Raw genomic sequence first — 22,007 nt, 5'->3', positions numbered from 1 at the left:
ATGTCCGCACCCACCCCTCTGGGCATGTGCAGTGGGGTTCCTGCGCATGCCCGAGGGACTGGGCGCGAAAATCCGTTAAAGAGCTTGCTGAGCCCTACGGGGGAGGGCGGGGTATAAATTTAACAAATAAATAAATAAATAAATAAATAAATACAATGCCAATCGATCCAGCGTGTGCGCACTAGATCCCATGGGTGTGAAGCACAGAGACCACATCGAAGATAAATAACATACACAGAAAGGCCTTGTAATGCTCGACCCATGCAACCAAATCCAAGTATTATTATGAACAACATTATCCATAAACATGGTTGTTGCCAAAGTCTAAAAAGCTATTTTAATTTGAAAAGCTCTGATGAGATGCATGCAAAGCTGTTCTATATTCACTCTCACTCTTCTGCTGCAATTGGCAGTCTCAGAATAACCGTAGTTTACCCTCTGAAATTCTCATACTGCAATGCAGCCTCATTCTGGGTGGCTGAATAGAGAATTACAGCATCCCTTCTCTAACAAAATGTGGCAGATATGGCTAAATGTGCCCTGTCTGTACTTTGGGGAGTAAAGGTGATCAGCTAACAAGAATAACATTTAATTTCCTTATTTTTAAAAGCATCAGTCTGGCTATTTGTAAACATGAAAAAAATGAAAGGCTACTACCTCTGCCTCCATTAAATATACAGATGCCTCCATCCCTTCCATCATGGATTTTATTCCTTCTTAACGTAGGATTACTGTCCGTCTTAATCCATACTCCAGCCATGGCATTATCAAAAATTTCATTGTCTTCTATAAAGCCAAGTCCTTTGAAAGGGGGGGGAAACAATTCAAGAAGATGGGTATTGCGGTGGCATGGAATAATTTTATTTTAATTTCTAAAAAAAGAAAAACTTACCAGAATTATACACAAGAATACCACCATTTTGACCTCCCCAAATTTTGTTGCGCCTGATTTTAGGGTTGCTTCCAGTTCTGTGTGTAAACAAACAAAACACATTTATTCAAAAGAAAATTTATGCAGGTAAATTAAAATGATCTTAAAAAGGGGAAGTATTATCAGAACCATATAATTTGGGATGGCACCCATAAGAATTTAAGCACATTCAAGGCAAGATTGGGAACATGACTTTGTTTCATGTGCTGCCTTCCTACCGCCTCCCCTTGTATAAATTGTGAGATCCCCTATTTGAACACTACCTCACTAATGCCATGATCCAAACAAGAGTTCGGGAAACATTCTGGCACATGACAGGTTCAATAGTGTAAGAGAAAAGTGACACCAAGTGTCGTCTTGTTTCAAGACTGGTTAAAGTACTGCTGGGGGGATAGTTCTCCCCACTAAGCCCCTTAATTGAAACCATGTTCATCTTTATTTAACTCCATTCATTTCCATTTGTTTCTCTCATCTATTGCAACTTTTGTGCATTTTCATTGTTAGGACATCTTCCGTAATTGGCTGAGATTATTCAATATATATAACTAAAGAACCAATCACAGTTAGACCTCTGGTACATCTAGCTCACTATCGTCTACTATGATGGGAACAGCAGCTCCTCAGGATCTCAGGCACACCAAGGTTTTCCTAGCACTCACCAGTTCTGATCCTCTAACAAAAACACGAGGGTTTCTACTTGGAAACTTTTGCATACAAAGTATATGCTCTACCACTAAACTACCCCTCCCCCGAACAAACTCCAGGCTTTGAGAAATAGGGTTTGAAACCCATGCCTCCATTCATAGACAAGAGCCTGAGAATTTGATTTGCATATGTGCAGGCACCGCTTAGAGCAAGTTAACCTGCTTCCTCAATTATTCCCATGTATAATCTTAGCCATTTAAGGATCACATCAAATACTATATAGCCAGATTTCGTTGTGTGCTGAGAACAAACAAAATAAAGCCCATTCAGAGTAGTTCCTAAATAGGTAAAACACTTATCCCCTTTTGAAGCAGTAACCAAAAAATTGCTAAAACAGACACTTTTCGAAACTAGTTGAAATTGTACAGCTTGTCTTAACATTCGCCCAGTTTCACTGAACAGTGTTATGAAGTACTACTTGTTTTAATGGGACAAGCATGCTTATATTTCTCTTGACTCAGCTTTTCTTCTTTCACTGAAATACGGAGTACAGCACTAAAGGAGTAATTTTTTTTAAAACAACTTTCGGCTATTAGTGTGGTGGAAAAATCCTTCAAAATCCGGGCATGATTAAAGTTAGGAAAAGAAAAATGATGCCTGTGCACACACTACTGATTTTCTTTCCTTCCAGATGGAATTTCTCACTGCCTCATATACCACTCTGAAGGTTCCTTGACCCTCAAGAGTAGTTTCTCTGGGAGTAGGGAAGACAAGAGTCTCAGTAAAGATTTAGAAAACCTGTGCAGTCTTTTGGATTCCAGAAATCCAAATCTACAACATAAAAATCAATGCTCCAAACTATACATCATATATTTGATAGTATACATGTTTATACTGTATATTAGTTTTGGATATTTTTGTGCCGAATCAACATTATCATAGACATAATGCAGAATACCAGCATTTCGTCATTTTATATACCTGCATTAGTTGTTTACGCTTGTTCAAACTAAAGGGCATCTTCCAGGCCAAGCACAAGACTACTAATTGCATGACAGTGGTCCTTCTAGCAATAAAATTATCTAACATAAACAGCCGTCACATTAAACATCCAGACACAGAACAACTGCTCAGAAGGTAAAGAGAACAACTTTCTGACCAGGACAACAGGTGATATAAATCAAAAAGCAAATAAAATGAAGGCATTCTTACCTGATCTGAACCCCTGAGTACATGTGGTTATAGATATCATTGTCTTCCAACACACCATGGCCATTGTCATAGAAATAAACACCAACCTGAAGTAGTAAAGAGACATGTGGTGAAAAGTCAGTTTGAAAATGTCATCCTGCTATCTATACAATGATCAGCAACTTACCTGTTTACCGCTATGTATTCTATTTCTTCTCAGTACTGGAGTGCTTCCTGTTGTAACCCAAACACCAGCCAAAGTATTACTGTAAACTTCATTTTCTTCAATCACACCTTGGCCTTTTTCATGCTGAAATAAAGTGATAAAACTAAGTTAAATGATCAAAGCAGACTATTTTACATTTGAAAAAGCATAATTCACTTCATTCCCCCACCTGATTACGTCTGCCATTTACACTTCTAGCAAGTATATACTAACAACATCCCTTTATTAAACCCTGTATTTTTATAAATCTGAATCTTTAATTCTGTTTAGAGCTTTGAATCCTTTTTAATCTGTTTTCTGGCCTGGTTATGGGACTGAAATAGTCTTGGCTGCCTTTGTGGATGACCTGCACCAAAGATCAACAGAGTGAATGTAGCTCTTTTCATTTTTCTGGACCTCTTAGTGGCATTCGATATCATCGATCATAGTATACTTCTGGATTGCCTTTCTGGGTTGGGACTGGAAGGTGCCGTTTTTCAGTGGTTCTGGTTGTACCTGGAGGGTAGATTTCAGAAGGTGGCATCGTAGGACTGGCATGGAGCTCCTCAGCCTTTGGCCTGTGGAATCCCACAAGGCTCCATCTTGTCCCCTATGCATTTCAACACCTACATGAAACAGCTGGGTGAGGTCATCTGAAAATTTGGCCTGGATTGTCACCAATACACAGATTGATACTAGAGAGGTTGTAGAGACCCTGAACCACTGCCTAAAGTCAATTTTGGAGTGGATGTGAAACTGATAAACTGAAGCTTAGTCATAACAAGGTGGAAGTGCTACTGGTGAGCTGAAAGGCTGATGTGGGACTTATTATGTCACCTGTTCTGGATTGGGTTGCACTCCCCTTGAAGGAACAGATCTGCTGTCTGGGGGTGCTCTTGGACCCAGGCCGACTGCTGGATAAGCAGTTGACAGCTGTGGCCAGGACTGCCTTTTACCAGCTTTGACTAGTTAGCCAGCTGCAGCCTCTCCCGGGAAGAAAAGATGTGGTCACTGTGGTACATAACCTGGTTACATCTAGATTGCAATGCACTCTACATGGGGCTGCCCTTGAAAAGTTTTCAGAAACTTCAACTCGTACAGATTGCTGCCTCTAGGATTTTAACTGGAGTGGGTCATAGGGGCTATATCACTCCAGTCCTGGCCCATCTACACTGGCTCTCAATCTGTTTCTGGGAATAATTCAAGGTGCTGGTGCTGACCTTTGAAGCTTTACATGGCTTGGGACCAGCATACTTGAAGGACCACCTTCTCCACCCAACAGCTACAGTCATCATCCGAGACTCTGGTTTGGGTGATCCCTTCTTCCTGTCCTGTTTTTAACCATTTTGATGTGTATTTCATTGTATTGTATGTGTACTTTAACTGGTTTTATTTGAATGATAAGTTTTTGTTCAGTTTAATGTTTTTTAAGATGTGGTTTTATTGTTGATTTATTTAAGACATTTATTAGCTGCCTTTCTACCTTGTGGAACTCAAGGCAGCTTGCAATGTAAATAAAACAACAATGATAAAAAATCCTAAAATGTAAACTTTCAATTAAAATTGCCAATAAATAAAAAACTAAATCAGTCAAATGACGTCCTAAATAAAATAGTTCCATAACCATGGAGCTGCCACTAAAACGGCCCTCTCGTGTGTGCCCACCACACAAGCTTCTTTTATTAGTAAGACAGTCAGGAGGGCCTCTCCCTGTGATTTTAATTTCTGGCCAGGAATGTATGGGAGAAGACAGTCCATCAAGATACCCCAGTCGCAAGCCATGTAGGGCTTTAAAGAACAAGAACACCACCTTGAATTGGGCTTGGAAGCAGATCGGTAACCAGTTGAATTGCTGTAGTGTTGGGGTATCAGGTTCCTGGTAGCTGACCCCGACCTGTAGTCTAGCTGCAGTGTTCTGCAATAGTTGCAGTGTTCTACACTAGCTACAGTTTATGAGCAATCTTCAAGAGTAGTCCTAAGTACAGCATATTGCAATAGTCCAGTCTAGATGTAATTAAGGCATGGGTCACTGTGGCTTGTTCTGACTGAACCAGAATGGAGTCTACTGACACACCAGCTGGACTAGGACAAAAGTGCTCTGAGCTACCACTGCCTCCTGATTTTCCAAGGTGTCCACTGCATCAAGCAGCACTCCTAAGCTGCAAACCTGGATTTTAAAAGGGAATATAACTTCATCTAAGACAGGACATATCTCAAGTCCCCAGTCTGCCTGCCTTTCTACTCACCCAGAGAACATCTGTCTTGTTAGGATTAAGTTGCAGCTTATTCACCCTTATTCAGCCCGTTACTGATTCCAAGCACCAGTTCAGAAACATCAATAATATCCTTGGAATTTGGTGGAAAAGTAGAGCTGGGTATCATTTGCATATTGGTGACATTGCAGCCTATATCTCCTGATGGCCTCTTCCAGTAGATTCATATAGATATTAAACAGCACTGGAGATAAGCTCAAACCCTGCAGAACCCCACAGGCCAACGGCCACAGGGCTGTTGTTAATCTATTAACTGCTTTGGTGGCTGTGATGAGAGCAGAAAAGTGGGATATAACTTTGCAATGAAAGAACAATAAAAGTCTATATCCAAAACATATAGCCATGAATGCACATTTAGAACACAAGAAAAAAAGGATAATGTCAACAGTTCAATGGCCTTTCTCTCATTTGTGGCCTAATCTCAGTTTTGCTTTGTTTTTGGCAAGGAAACTGGAAGCAACATGAGATGAAAAGTGTCCAAGTAACACAGAGCAAATTTCACACTCAATATGCCAAACTGTCAACAATTGCAAGTGAAAAAAGAAAACCTTCCAGATAAGCTAGCAAAATCCAGTTAATCTTTTTCAGTTACTTATACCAGACAGCATAGCATTATATTTGCTAAGAATTGTCACCCTTTTCATAATTAGAAACACCAATCACACTACAGTGAAGTCTGTTTTACAAGATATAGGAAATTTCAGTACATATCCTGCATATAATTACAAATCCTTCTTTTTAAAAAAACTATTTTAAATATTCAAAAAAACATCAATCAGTGACAAAACATCAACCAGTAACAGAACATCAAGAAAACATTAACAACAGAGTTGAAATACCTGTACTACAAGGCAGATTTCAATACTACCTTATACAAAACTTAATTGTTACATTACAAAATAAATTTGAAATAACAATGATTGCTAAAAGAATACGGGGAATTTACATTCTTTAAAAGTTTTTCCAATACCGGGTACAACTTATTCAGGAAGTTTGACTCAAACAAAGGACACTCATTAGACCTCAACATCTGCTATTTTATCAAAAATTATATAGTCCCACAGAGACATATACCAGTCCTTTATCCCAGGTAGCTGGGAGGCCTTCCAATGAGAAGCAATCACTTTTTAAGCTACCAATAATAGCATTGCAATTAAAATTTTTGGATGTCGGGAATTTCTAAGTCAGGCCAAACATTCAACAGTACTGAGTGTATTGTAAAAGGAATTGTAAATTATTTGTTGCACAATATCTTTCCAAAACTTAAGAACCATTGGGCAAAGCCACCGACAATGAATGTATGTTCCTTCTCCTCCACATCCTCGCCAGCAATGAGAACTGTATTTCCAGTTTATACATGCTATTTTAGTTGGTGAAGAGTACCATCCAGGTGATAAATTTATATGTCTGGTATACGAAGTTTAAAGAGGTGGCATGGAGGGAATCAGAGAACCAAATACATTCCCAAGTTTGATCTGTTAAAGAATTCTCACAATCAAGCATCCAGGCTTTATGAAAAGATAATGAAGTGGATCTGCCATAGCAAATTAAAATATTATAAATTTTCAGAATCAAACTTTTTAAAGAAGTCTACAGAGTAGTAAGCAGTTTTTCAAAGGGGGTGACAGATTTTAGCAAGTCTTTCTTAATCTCTGGTGTGTTACATAAGTGCTGTAATTGGAAATATTCTATCCAGGGGATTGGCTCCTGGATTTTAGATTCTAGTTGCAATTTACTGCATATTATTCAATTTTTAACAATATCAATAAATCTAATGTTATTTGCTTTTTTCCAGAGCATACAAGAAATACTACCCAGCGTAGGAGGGAACCACAACTGGCTGGTAAAAGTAGAGCAAGAGGACAACCTTGGTAAGTATCTTTTTCTGAAATTATCCCACACCTGCAAAATGGTCCCTAGATATGGATTCACATTAGTTAGCTTCGGTCGCTGACTATATGGTATCCACAGATTTCCTCAATATATTTCCAGACAGTGTACATCCCAACTCATTGTATTTAAGTATATTTGTGAGAATAATGGCCTCATAGTAAGTTTTTATATCTGGAATTGACAAATTCCTCCTGATTCTATTGGTTGTCTTAATGCCTTCAAAGTAATCCTAGAAGCCTTATGATTCCACATAAATTGAAGTAATAAAGCTTGCCATTTTGATAACAATAACTTAGGTATATTGACATGTAAGGTCCTTAAAATATATAACAACTTTGGAAATAAGATGGATTTTATAAGAGAGACTCTTTCAGGCCAAGATAATGGCATTGTTTTCCAATTCTGTATTGTAGACTGAATAGACATCACTAGAGTCAAATGATTGTATTTAATAAAATCAGTCAGCTTTGAGGGAATAATCACTCAATCACTCCGAGATACTTCCAGTTGTTGTTGGCCCAAACAAAATTAAAATTAACATTAAAATAAGTTTTATTCAATTCTGACAGAGACATTGAATAAAGGGTTGTTTTCTTTGCATTAACTTTCAAACCAGAAACCCTCCCAAATTGTGTCAAGAGATCCAAGACTGCAGGGAACGTGACTTTGGGATCGGGCAAAAAGCAGTGGCGATAGGGGAAAACCCTGTCTTGTGCCCCTACCCAAAAAGAAATCTTCTGAGTTGCAACCATTAATCCTGAAACATGTTGAAGGCGAGTAATATAAAGCAGAAACAGCAGTGTAAAATCTAGGGCCAAAATTCATATGCTTTAACAGTGACAAGTACTTTTTTCCAAGGCTATCAAATGCTTTCTCTATGTCAATAGCTAAGATGAATGTTGAGGGCAAACCGTGACTTCCAGCATACTGAATAATATTAATTGTTTTGCAGATATTATCCATAATGTCTCTGAGATAAAATCCATCTGATTTTTGGGCCAAGACTGAGAAGCTAGAGAATAAAGTTATGAAGTCCACATCAAGACACTCACCACATAAATACCACCATGTTGGCCATCATGAATCTTGTTGTGCCGAACAATGGGGCAGCTATTAGTCCTTATTTGTATCCCTGCTAATGCATTACCTATTGAAAGAAGTACACATTGAGAAACATGGCACCAAAGATATAGGGACTATCAAGTGCAATACAGCAAACATTTGGTTGTTTACCATAAATGTCATTTCCCTCAATAAGGCCTCTTCCATCACCAAAGATGTAGACACCACCTTGATTCCCATTAAAAATTGCATTGCCCCTAAGATGCAAAACCAAAGATGAAGTTATCACATACAACAAACTGTATACAGAATATGCATTCAAAAGAAATGAATAAATTCTTATTTTTAGAAGGAAAAATTCTTCAGCATTGTGGCAAACACCCACTTCCTATCTTATTTCCTATTATGCCCCAAGTTTTCACCCAAAGAGCTAAAAGTGGCTAATATACAGTTAGCCCTGGTAGTCTCCCATCCAGGCATATTACTGGACCAGTTTAGAACTACACAATTCCCAAATGTTTGAAACAACTCCAAATGTTAGTTTATGTTACTCATACATACTACTTAATGCTTCCATTTGTTAACCTTCCCTTCCAAGTTAAAATAAAGAGCAATACCTTATTGTTGGGTCACTATTTGAAGTAATCCATACACCTGCAAAATTGTTTGCATAGATCTTGTTTTCAATAAATTGTCCTCTTCCTTTTTCATGGACATAAATCCCTCCAGTTTGACCATGGTGAATTTCACAACGAACTACAGTAGGGTTGGCATAAGCTTTCACTTCAAAACCTGCTATTCTATTTCTATGTATGTTGCAGCTTTCAAAATAACCCTAAACACAAGGAAGAAGAAGGGATTATTTTTGTAAGGAAAAACAAAGAAATGGTTTCTTCCCCACTTTGTTGACATTATTTTAAAGATGACAGTATAAATATGGACTATACATATAGGACCATCAGTCCCCATAGTTCTGCACAGAATAATAAAAAGACAGCCCCATATTACATGCTACATAGTAAGGACCAGTTATTCAGTCACAGTCTTGCACAGTCAACACCAAGACTGTATCTCACATTACAGTGCAGTCAAAAGTAAAAAGTCAGATACTGTTTTATTTATTTATTTTTATATTTATTTTATTTGGATTTATGTCCCGCCCTCCCTGTGGGCGGGCTCAGGGCGGGTAACAACAGTATAAAATACAACACAGTTAAAACCAGATTAAAACAACAGTTTAAAATACTATACTCCTAAGTACCATGTCAGCTCTAATAGAACTATATCAACAGTAGTGGAAGATTTTAAGATGTTAGGATCCAGGCCGCTGTTGGGGTCAGCCACAAAGACGCGGCGCCCGCCGCTTCAGCCAAAAGCCTGGTGGAAGAGCTCCGTCTTACAGGCCCTGTGGAATTGTAATAGATCCTGCAGGGCTCTGATCTCACTCAGGAGCTCATTCCACCAGGTAGGGGCCAGGGCTGAAAAGACCCTGGCCCTGGTTGAGGCAAGTTGGACATCCCTGGGGCCAGGGACTACCAAGAGATGTTGATTAGTCGACCATAGTGCTCTATGGGTCTCATATGGGGAGAGGCAGTCTCGAAGCTATGCTGGCCCCTGCCATATAGGGCTTTAAAGGTAAGCACCAGCACCTTGAAATGGATCCAGAATTCAATAGGCAGCCAGAGCAGTTCACGTAGCACTGGGTGGATGTGAGCCTGCACAGGCGTCACTGTCAACACCCGTGCTGCTGCATTCTGGACTAGCTGCAACTTCCGGAGCAAAGTCAAGGGCAGTCCCACGTAGAGAGAGTTACAATAATCCAATCTGGAAGTGACCATTGCATGGATCACTGTTGCTAGATCTTGGGGAGTGAGATATGGGGCCAACTGCCCCAGGTCAGACCACGTGTACCATAAAATGTAATGCAAGGTACTGGAGATATAAACTTTATAAAGGACACAGGCAAACCTAATTAATGATATTATTTTTACTCAAAATACAAAGAAAAGCAATTGATTCCTAGCAGTGAAAGCAACTGATTTACTGAGAACCCACAAAAGCCTGTCTCTCCCAGATCCCTCTACCCCCAGTTCTCATCCCTCCTTTCTTTCCACAGAAGCAGCGGGGCTGAAGGGAAGGCCTGACAGAGAGGCTGTTTCTATTTTTTTATATATATAAATTTTATTAAAAATTTAAATGAGATACATAAAAAGGCAAAAAAGAAAGAATCACAGAGAATGGAATTAAGAGAAGACATAATACGATGGTTAAAAAAGGAGTATATTTTGATTTTCATCTAGGACCAATACAACTTAGTTTCTCTATTCACTCTCTCTATAGCTACTTAAAAGCCCTCTCCTTTATCTATTTTTCCTCCTCTTAATCTTCAAAACCATAAACCATCACTTCATTTTTTTCTGTTTCATGCAAAAAATCTGTAAGGGGTTTCCAGTTAACAATAAATATAGTTGTTGTTTCCCTGATGAAGAGAGAGAAGAGAGAAGAGACTGGATTTATATCCCGCCCATCACTACCTGAAGGAGTCTCAGAGCAGCTTACAATCTCCTTTCCTTTCCCCTCCCCACAGCAGACACCCTGTGAGGTAGGTGGGGCTGAGAAAGCTACCACAACTCCTTTTACCTCAGAGGCTGAGAACAGCACCAGTGAACAGCTGGACTGATCTCTCTTACCCCACAAAAGGCCCCAGGGGCAGGAGCCATGTTATGAGACACCACCACCCTGCTTCTCAGGCTTTGTGGTGTGTGAGACTGCAGGAGGGCCAAGGTTTGATATGAGGAATTAGTATCAGGCTACATGCCTCAAAATGTCAATGCATAAGGAAGCAGCCAGGTTCCCATGGTAGCCTGGTTATAATAATGGCTCTATTCTGTGGCCTTCTGAGGACTCATCAAAATTCAGCCTATGATAAGCAATCAAGGACAATATTCAATCTTCTAGGACCATCCAGGAATCTGCCTTACAAGGCAGACCTCTCTGGAAATGTGATCAAGATTATCGCCCAAACTATCCCCTGATCTTCATTACAAGGCATTAGTCAGACCTGCCACTCAAGTAATTCAGCCATCCTACTCAGATCCATCTCCCCTTCCCATTACATCACCTAGTATATTCCTTCTACCAGCATCTTGCACAAAGAAAAATTCAAATCCACTAATCAGAACCAGGATTCTAACTTATCCCCCAATAAGAACAAGGTTTCCATTACCTCTTCAAGCACAGATCATCCTAAATTCTCCCACAGACATAATTCTGAAATTTGGGCCAATGACAGAGAGGATTCAAGAGTGCACTCAATTGTGCAACCAGTAGTAAAAGCTCAGTTATAAAAATGTATAAAGGTGGCATCCTAGCATGGACACATTTCTGATACCTTGTTCCCTAAGTTAGGCCAGAAGCTCACACCTGTTTCCTTTAAGAGGCCAATGGACTGGAACACTGATAACAGGAAATTCTAGATTTTCAACAAAACAAAAGCTGAACAAAGCCCAGGTGATAAGAAGGGGTGTGCAAAAAAAAAAAGTGTTTTTTTTTTACCAATTCGAGTCTATCAGCCCCGGAAAATATTGGTATTCCTGAATACCAGTATTGGCATTCAGGTAAATATTTGGGAAACCCAAATTTATTCAGATCCATTATACCCTGTGAGGACCATTGGTGGCACAACTTGGCAAGTGAACTGAAAGCATTTAAACTTTAAACAGGTTCAGTTCAGTTGCTGAGTTGCGCCACTGTAGTGGCCTGACTCAGCAAGCAAACTGAACCTATTTAAACTTTAAATTCATTCAGTTGGTTTACTGAGTCGTGCTGTGGTGGTGGCACAACTTAGCCAGTGAACTGAATGCATTTGGCCGCACCCAAATAAAAGCCAATAAAAGCTGTATAATATTGGCTTTCATTCAGGTGTGGCTAGTTCAGTAGCAAAATACAGATCTCTGATCTGTATTCGGCTAAATGAATACCCCCCAAAATACTGATAGGGTATTTTTCATGTATTTATTCAACTTGGTATATACCAAATGCACACCCCTAGTGATAAGTCATTTAAGAGAAATGGGCTGAAGGGAGACCAAGGATAGGGGAAAGGTTACCAAGTTAGAATGGGAGAGAAAGAGAAAAACAGATGTAGTTTAAAATGCAGCTTGGAGCAGCTTAATGTGCCTCATCAACAATGGAAGCTACCTGCCAAATGAAGAGTTTGAACTCTAAGAAGACACACAGGTTTCCTGGGAGCTTGCAACCAAGGAATTGTAATGGGAAGACATTGCGAGTTCCGTGAGGGAGGCTGACAAGGAGCAGGAGAGAACCCCAAAGTCAAAGCTCCTTGACAGGGCATACAAGTTTCAGCAAAGTTCTTCCTACAGAAATCTGCACAGATTTGGGGGGGGAGTTACATGGATGAGACCTTCAAAAACCCCAAAGTCAAAGCTCCTTGACAGAGGGCATACAAGTTTCAGCAAAGTACACATTATCCTTCTTCCTACAGAAATCTGCACAGATTTTGGGGGGGAGTTACATGGATGAGACCTTCAGGAACCTGTTAGAACCATGCCGCTCCTATGCTGACAACTTCTCTGTTGTTGTAGTGATTGAGGGTCTTGAAGTGGGAGGGACATGAGGCTAAGGAGGAGGGGTATGATCCCTTAAGTTGGAACTCCTTCTTTGGGTGATGGAGTGATATCCTCTTGTACTGAGGACCCCTTTGGGAGTGGAGGTGGGTGATTTGATCATTAGGAACATAAAAAGAGCAGGGGCCTGTGATGGTCATTTTTACTGCATGATGATTTGCCTGTCTGGTGCAAAGGTTGTGGGCATCGTGTGCCATTTAAATAGGATGACGGATAGCACTGGAGGGAAGTCATCAGTTGTGGTGCACAGTGGTCTGGGGCTTTTCAGTGTAGAAAAGAAATGACTAAGAGGGAACATGGCATAGGTTTATAAAATTACACACAGGATGGAAAGAGCTGACAAAGGGAACTTTTTCTCCCTTTCTCAAAATACTAGAACCTGAGGACATCCAATGAAGCTGATGGGCAGCAGACTCAGGACAAACAAAAAGAAATATCTCTTTACACAACACATGATTAAAACGTAGAATTCACTGCCAGAGGATGTAGTGATGGCCACAGGCACAGGCAGCTTTATAAGGGAATTAGACAGATTCATGGAAAATAAGTCCATCAGTGTCTACTAGCCATGGCGATGGAAGATAACCACGTTCAAAGGCAGTAAACCTCTGAATACCAGTGCCAGGAAGCAACATCAGCAGGAGACCTCAGCATCTATGCCCTGTTGTTAGGACCGCTACAAGAACTGGTTGGCCACTGTGTGAGAAAGGATGCTGGGCTAGATGGACCCCTGGTCTCATCTGGCAGGGCTTATGTTCTTATACAGGTGGCGAGGATTGTTGGGAGACAGAAATGTTATAGTTGTGATTATACAGCCTCTGAACCAATAGGTGGAGAGACTGCGTCATGAGTGACTGAGATGGCGCTGAGTCCCCGCCCGAGCTGGCATCGCAGCCAGAGGCGCCAGCATTGCCAGAACCAGAAGCTGGCCCCTCTGACTCCTCACAAGTTGATAGCTTGCCAGCGCCTGAGCCTGTAAACCCCACACCTAGTCCTGCAGTGGCCAAGGAGGCACAGGTGAAATCGGGGAGCCCGCCTGACTCACCTCCATGGGTGGTTCAGCTAAGGGAGCGGCTCTGCAGAGAGTTAGCCACCACCGTTGAGATGCACGCTGGCAGGGAAGGTGAGCGCCGAGTCCTGAGTATTAGCAGGAGCACCACCACAGGAAGCCTGGCCTATATAACTCTCACTCAGGATTGGTCTCTTGTGGAAGAAACGAGTCGCCTCCGTGCGTGCCTCGCATCCACCTTCGGCTCCTGTCCTCAGACCCCCACTCTGGCTAGGATTCCTGACTTCCTGACCCCTGCTTCGGACTCATGATTTGGCTCTCACTCTGACTCTCCTGGCAACGACCCCGGACCGGACTTGACTTCTGCCTCTTAGCCCAAGCCCAGCCCATGACAGATTGATACTAAATCACAATTTAGATATAATGGGTGTTTCAGAAACATGGTGGAATGAGGAAAATAAATTAATGGGACTCTTATCCCTAGATATATCCTATAGACAGGATAGGGAGCAGTATGTTGGAGAAGATGTTCTGTTGTATATCACAGAGGCCACAGAGGCCAACAAGCTAAAAAACATTAGGGGAATAAATTCCCCCACAGAATGGTTATGGATAATGATAGCAGGCCCTAAAAGGTTACTTAAAACTGGGAGTATACTATCACACACACCCTTGATCAAACCCTTGAACTGATCTCAAGATGGAGAAGGAAATTAGGGAAGTGACTACAGCAGAAAGTGTTGCAATACTAGGTTACTTCAACTACCCTCACATTGAGTGGGCAAATGTGTACTTGACTCGTGCTGTTGAAATGAGGTTCCTAGACATCATAAATGATGGCACACTTGCTTATGAAGCAAACCAGAAGGGTAGTGATCTTGGGTAGGGGCCACAGCTCAATGGCAGAGCATCTGCTTGGTATGCAGAAGACCCCAGTTTACATTCCTGGCATCTGCAGATTGAAAGGACCAGGTAATAGGTGATGTGAAAGACCTTTGCCAGAGACCCTGGAGATCCACTGCCACTCTGAGTAGACTATACTGACTGTGATGGACCAATGGTCTTATTCAGTATATAGCAAGTTCTTGTATTTAAGACTCGTTTCTCTGTGCAGCTCAAGACCAATGAAAAGTTACCCCCCCCCAGGTCAAAACAGTCATCTTTGATATCAAAATAGGGAACTTTACAAAAATTAGGGGGCTTGTTACAGGAAGCTGATAGGGAAACTCAAAGGAGTCAGGTCCCTAGAGGAAGAAGAGTTGGTTTTTATACCCTGCTTTTTACTACTTGAAGGAGTCTCAGAGCGGCTCACAATTGCCATGCCTTCCTCTCCCCACAACAGACACCCTGTGAGGTAGGTGGGGCTGAGGGAGCTCTGAGAGAACTGTGACTGACCCAAGGTCACCCAGCTGGCTTCATGTGGAAGAGTGGGGGAATCAAATCCAGTTCTCCAGATTAGAGTCCACCACTCTTAACCACTATACCACACTGGCTCTCTAGCTTCCAAGGATACTTGGAAGCTATCTAAAACTGCACTGCTTGAGGCCCAGATACAATGCACCCCCCCACCCCAGTTTAGGTAAGGTCTAAAAGAATGCCTACGTGGTTAACAACACAAGTCAAGGAAGCTATAAAAAGTAAGGAGGCTTCTTTTAAAAAGTTGAAGATCTGCCCAAATGATGTAAACAGAGGGGAGTGCAGGGTCTGGCAAAAAAGTATAAGTTAATAGGCAAAGAGAGAACCTGAGGAGCCAACGGATAACATCATCAAGACAAACAAGCGTGTGCACACACACACACATATATACACACACAAACACTGAAGAGAAATCAAAATGACTTCTGCAAAGAGAAGTCCTGCCCAACCAGTCTTTTGGAATTCACTGAGAAAGTAAATATTGAAAAAATAAATGCCAATAGGATCTGAACTTGCTGAAACAGAGGGAGAAACAGATCTTGGGGTTGTAGTGGGTATCTTAATGAAAATGTTAACCCATTGTGCTGCTGCTTGCAATCTACATGCCGGGGATTACTAGGGAAGGGACTGAAGATAAAATTGCAAATATTGCAGTGCCCCTGTATAGATCTCTAGTGCAGCCTCATTTGGAATACTGTGCGCAGTTCTGGAAAAAACCAATCAAGATGATTAAGGGGTTTGAGCACCTTTTCTATGAGGAAAGGCTAAAGAGTCTGGGAATTTTCACTACAGTGTTTGGAAGAATCACAGGTGGCATGTGAAAGAGCCACACATGGATCCTGAGCCACTGAGTATCACTGCTTAAATGGGATGGCTCCCACTACAAGTCATCAGATTTCCTCATTATTGTTTATTCCCTATATTCTAATATGATTTTATATGCCATCTAATTACTAGTAGCTCAGTAATTCCCCAAACTTGGTATTCTGCATTGCTCTTTCAATCTACCTATGTTTTCCTGCTGTTATTTTTATATGTTCGATAAAAGCTAAAACTCAAGTAATGTCTCCTTCAGTGTTTGCTACCAGAAATTCCTTCCTGAGGTACTGATCAGGTCTGTGTCCATTCAAGCACAGACCAAATACTCTTTGCCCCAGGATTTGGAGGTGCACTTATGAAGTAATGTTCTTGTGTATTCCCATATCTCTAGGAAATATATCCAAGTGTATTTAACAGAAGAGAAGCATTTGTGATCCCTGCTCTTCACCTATATTAGGATTTTACCTTGCCCAATAGGCTAATGTAGCAAATGGGCTGTCAATTTGGGCCCAAAGGATTTTATATTGACAAGGTAGGTCTCAACATGACTTCAGATGGCATTTTATGCTCTGGTGCCTTTTTCTGAAGAGAAATTAACATTCAGAAGCCAGAAGTAATATGCTGCAGGAAGGAGCTATCTACTGCCAAAGGCTTTACAGATGCATTAGCTTAGTAAATGAATGGTTTCTGCATCTTTCATGGTGTGCAATAGATACAAAAAATTGTAAAGGCACAGCAGCTCATATCAGGCACCTGGCAACACCATCCAGTGCTTGAAATATCAGAGTCAGCAGGGCAACATACTTTAACTGCTCAATCATCGTTAATTGAAACCCTGGAAAAAAGGGTGGGGGTTTTTTTGTTTTAAAAAGGTTCTACAAGTGTTGAGGCATGAAGCAACATGAGAAAATTAGCTGAAAAACCAAGTATCTTGCATGTAATAAGCATTCTGTAGAAAATCCCTAGGAACAAATTATGTCCAGAGAAGTCTAGGGTGATAATACTTTTTAAACAGGTCATATATAAATGCATAGACTGAAGGACAAAAGAAACTCCTTTCAAGCTGACCTTATTACAATGACGACAACTGTGCAAGATACTGTGCATTATTATTCAATATAAATCCTGCACAGAGCTCCAAATCTAGTTATAACTTGAAAGAACAACTTCAGAGTTCACATCAAAAGCAAACTAATCTTACATGATCCTAAGTTTGCCCTGTCTGCACTCCACTGTATGTCCTTCAGCTTAATATAAAGCAAAATTGTTGCCTCTGTAATATTTAAGGGAATGAGTTAACTGTTAAAAGAAAATGTGCAAACTATTTCAGTAAAAAGAAGTTACAGTGATAACCAGTGGTTGTTTCCAATGAGATATGGTGGTGGAAAGTGCCATCAAGTCACAGCTAACTTATGGAGACCCCACAGAGTTTTCAAGGCAAGAGATATTCCAAGGTGGTTTGCTATTGCCTGCTTCTGCATAACCACCCTGGAATTCTTTGTTGGTCTCCCATCCCATTAACCAAGGCTGATCCTTGGCGGTCTCCCATCCCATTAACCAGGGCTGATCCTTGGTGGTCTCCCATCCCATTAACCAGGGCTGATCCTGCTTAGCTTCCAAGATCCAATGAACCTCGGCTAGCCTGAGATACAGTGCACAGCATAAGCTGCAACATTAAAATATAGAAAATACAAAAAACCCCACGTAATTTTTCCCTTTCATCTTACAGCATCAGCATTCCCCAATTTGACTTCTACAGACCTAGTTTGGTTCCTGCAGGAACTTATATGTTCCTGTGACAGCAACATAAATTAGATGGGTGAAACGTTATTTCCAACTGTTTCTTAGTACACAACTACATCTTTCGAGGTAACAACTAATGAGTCTTTTGGCTTGAAGCACAATATTTCTGGCACTAGTTTCTGCAAAATACTTTTTAAGAATATGAATCATGCATAAAGAGAAGCCGCAAAGCAAAAAACAATAGCTATCAGAAAATAAGAGCTAGCTCCATGTCAATTTTTGACCCAAAGCACTTCTGATATTTGAAATCAGTTTTCTTGGGAATGTAAAGCAGTTTATACTTTTGGTTTCAGCCAGAAATCTAAACACCATTTAAAAAATCAATTTATAAGCAATCAATTTCTATCAATAACCAGAGCTCTGATAATTTATTCAGACTTCAGTGACAAAGTTTCTAGCATTTAAGGTTGCAAAGATAAGCTTAAAACAAAGGAACATAAGTGCTGAAATCTTTTAAGATGTCAAAATATTGGAACTAGAATTTTAGTGGCCTGCAGAGGAGGAAGAGAGCTTCTGATGAAGTGTAGCCTGTACCCTCCCTTTGGGAACACTTCTCTAAAACTTGTATTCACAAATAGGTCTGGAGAAACTAGCTTATAACCAACATCTCAAATACCGGTTAGTGTGGTACAAACATAATGCTAAACAGAGGGGGCAAGGGGATTTGTATGGGTGCCAGCATGTGAGCTGACTGTTATGTTCCCAATCTCCTAACCCTGGCTTGGATACCTCTAGTGTTATATTTGGAGTCAGAGAAAAGACTAGCAACTCCAATATTCACAAAACTTTATCCACAAGCATGCACAACACACACATACATTATATAGTAATCTCTCCTCAAAAGGAAAAATATACGTTACCATGCCATGGTCAAATGTAAAAACACCAACGTCACGCCCATGATGAATGTGATTCCGTCTAATAATAGGGTTTCCATGGTTTTTAACCCAAATCCCAGCTAATGCATTATTAGAGATCTCATTGTCCTCATATATTCCCTAAAAAAATCAGTAAAGATTGTTGATTTAAAATGGGCCCAAAAACTTTATTTTTGAAGAAAAGTGGGAGAAAAATGAGACAGAACATTACCTGTGCATGATCTGTGATGTAGAGTCCAACATTTTCACAATCACTGATGTTACAATGCTTGATAGTAGGACAAGCACCTTGGCCACTAACACAGACTGCAGAACCAACTGAAAGGAAACATTCAGATATGAAGATTTAGCTTAGGGGAGATCCGCTTTTACAAGAGGACATATATAACGTATACCACCAACTAAACCTGCTAGGACAGCTATTGGAAAATACCTTGACTGAGCCTTTCAGATTATGCTGTCAATTGGTTATTTCAATTATTTACAGTTTCCCATATACAAAATAACAGGTTGCACTTACCTGTACCTAGTGTTCTTTGAGTGGTCATCTGTGCTGCACATGGGTACTGCACACACACAGCCTGTTGCAGAAAGGATTTTTTTGAAGCTCAAAATGCCTAGAGGTGCTCCATCCCCCTCCCCCATGCTGTTTCCCACATGATATAAAGGGGGAAGAACGCCCTTCCCTCAATTCCTCTCTGTCGTCATTGGAGTGAGGCAAGTTTCTCAGATTATGTTTTGTTTTGTTTTTAACCCCCAGAGGGGTATTTTTATTTTTTCAATATGACTACAAACTACAAAGAAAAATATAGGAAGGAGAACTACAACTATGGATGAAGGAAAGATACCCACACTAACTTAAAAACCCAAGAGTGAGAGACCCCCTTTATGTTAAACTTAATATTAGTATTAAAAGAGTTAGTAAAACAATATACTTGTAGAGTTCTTGTTTTCCACATTGTTCTGTATTAGTAAATTAGTTATTATGAGAGAACTTTCTGAGCATCTTCTTTGTTTCAAAGGGCCATTTATTAGAGTCCTTCTGCCCTTACTTCGGCTTTCTGTCTCTAAAATCATATACAGTTTTCATTGCTCCCGCACCCGCTTCTGCAGCGGAGTTCTCATCCATTCCCGAGGCAACTGAGTCACTTGATTTAGTTTCTTCCTCTTTAGAGTCTTCCCCCAATCCCAGCTGACGTCTCAAGAATTCTTTGACTTTGAAGATGGAGTCTATCTTCTCCCTTCTATCGTTGATTTTAACGATGACACCTTCAGGAATCGCCCACCTGTACTGTATACCATTTGTTTGAAGAAAAGTAATTAACTCCTTGTAGCTCTTTCTCTTCTGGCCTGTCACTGGAGCGATAATCTCACCCAGAGTCTTCTTCAAATCTTCTTTTTCTGTCTCCGGAACCCCCTGGAACCTGAGAATCATATTAGCCTTTTCCATTTGCAGCTGCAACAAACGATTTTCTTGAAGACTTTATTTTGTTTCCACTTCACCCATTCTTTTCTTCATCTTCTTGCTTGAGGTGTCTATCTCTGTAACTTTCTCAGCCACCAGCTCCACTTTTTTCCCCGCTTCTGCCAGCTGTCGCTGTTGTGAAGTGAAGTTTTGATTTAACAAGGTCAGTTGCTGGTTAATACCATCGAGCTGATCCATCACTGGCTTGAGCATATCTGCTAACAGCTTCATGACGTCAGCTCCCTCTTCCAGCCTCGGACTTTGAGACTTCGCTTTAAACTTTCCTCGTGATGCCGCCATTTTTCAACTTTGTTTACACTTTCAAACTGCTTCTCCCGGGCTCGAAGCACTCGTCAATTCGCTATTCGCACTCAAGTAAGTCTTTCAAAATACACACGCTGTCTATTTCCTCCCACTCCCCCTTCGCTGTGTTTATCTGTCCTTGTGCTTCAGAGGTGTCCCTCTTTGCACTTCACTTTTCCCACGGGGAGGGGGGTGCCGTTTATCAAAGTTCGTTTACTTAGAACTCACGTTCATTGTTGGTCACATTCCTGACCTCGCTCACATCAATCGTTGTTCCGCTCGGTCTCCCCCGCTTGTTCCGCTCGGGTTAGCTTGTGCCCTAAGGCCACTCATCGGTAGAACCTTCAGAGCGGAGGGAAGCCTCAATTCTCTGGCAGCAAGCCGTCGAAGAGGCTAACCCTCAAAGCTCTCTGGCCTGGAGCCTTTCACAAAGACTCCTTGGGAGTGCCACTTGAGGTGGCACCCCTCCATGCCGATGGTGTGCTAATCGCCTCCCCAAGCTCTGGGGAGAGCGACTGCCATCGCCAATCCATAGACCGGAAGTCTTCAGATTATGTTAAGTGCTCAAAGAAGGGCAGAAGGGAGGATTGTGTGACAGCGCAGGTGGCCACTTGATGAACAACAGTTACAGGTAAGTGCAACCTTGTTTTCATCATCATGATACCTGTGCGGTCCCACATGGGAGATTAGCGAGTTGATTTACCAGTCTTAGAAAGGTGGGTGTGAGCTTTCAGTTGTACAGAGACTGTAGGACTGCTCTTCCCACTGCTGCATCTCAATCAGGTAGTGTCTTGCTAAAGTGCAAGAGGACCACCACACTGCAGCCTTGCAGATGGAATCAACAGACAGACCATGGCAAAAAGCAGCTGATGCAGACTGTGCCCGAGTAGAATGGGCATGAAGTTGCAGCAGAGAGTCAACTCACTAGTTTGTAACAGTCTGATGAACGTGACTATCCATCTAGAGATGGATTGGGTTGACAGTTTTTTGCCCAAGTTGGAGCCTACTGAAACGATGAATAAGTTGTCATCTTTTCAAAAGGATTTTGTTCTACCGAGGTAGAAGAGGACAGCCCTTTGAATGTCTAAGGAATAGAGAGTTCATTCTCTCTCATCTTGTGATTGAGGGTATAATCAAACCAAAAGTGATGTCTTGGTTCACGCAGAACCTAAGTTACCTTGGGCAGGAACTGTTAAGAAGTGCAGAAGATGGAAGGGAGGGTCATGTCTCAACACCTGTAGTTTGCTGACACATTTGGCTGACATTACCTCAACCAGAAAAAAAGGTTTTCACAGTGACCAAAGGAATGTGGCAACTGGCCATTTGTTTGAAAGGCTTACCCATAAGTTGTGAGAGCATGAGTGAGAGGCTCCACTGAGGAATCAGAGGCTGAACGGGGGGGGGGGGATTCCATAGCCCCTCAAGGAAAAATCTGGATTCCCTTTGAGAGAATAGGGACTTCCCATGA

General features: G+C 41.1%; 1 protein-coding gene across 1 annotated transcript in view; it reads right to left on the bottom strand.

Annotated features, from left to right (window-relative positions):
* FBXO11 (F-box protein 11) overlaps positions 1-22,007 on the bottom strand; it is an 84,244-nt gene that overhangs the window by 19,554 nt on the left and 42,683 nt on the right. Inside the window, exons 9-17 of the mRNA XM_015427681.1 lie at positions 18,983-19,089; positions 18,754-18,891; positions 8,818-9,035; positions 8,372-8,457; positions 8,191-8,285; positions 2,955-3,077; positions 2,789-2,874; positions 893-969; positions 658-801 (exon numbers count right to left, since the gene is read on the bottom strand). Of these exons, the coding sequence (XP_015283167.1) occupies positions 658-801; positions 893-969; positions 2,789-2,874; positions 2,955-3,077; positions 8,191-8,285; positions 8,372-8,457; positions 8,818-9,035; positions 18,754-18,891; positions 18,983-19,089 (1,074 nt within the window). The remainder of the gene's footprint in view (positions 1-657; positions 802-892; positions 970-2,788; positions 2,875-2,954; positions 3,078-8,190; positions 8,286-8,371; positions 8,458-8,817; positions 9,036-18,753; positions 18,892-18,982; positions 19,090-22,007) is intronic.

The sequence above is a fragment of the Gekko japonicus genome, unplaced genomic scaffold (genome assembly GCF_001447785.1).
Source record: "Gekko japonicus isolate JY-2015 unplaced genomic scaffold, Gekko_japonicus_V1.1 scaffold174, whole genome shotgun sequence".
Classification (NCBI taxonomy): Eukaryota; Metazoa; Chordata; class Lepidosauria; order Squamata; family Gekkonidae; genus Gekko; species Gekko japonicus.
The sequence above is the reverse complement of the archived record's forward strand: the minus strand, read 5'-3'. Positions and strand labels throughout refer to the sequence as shown.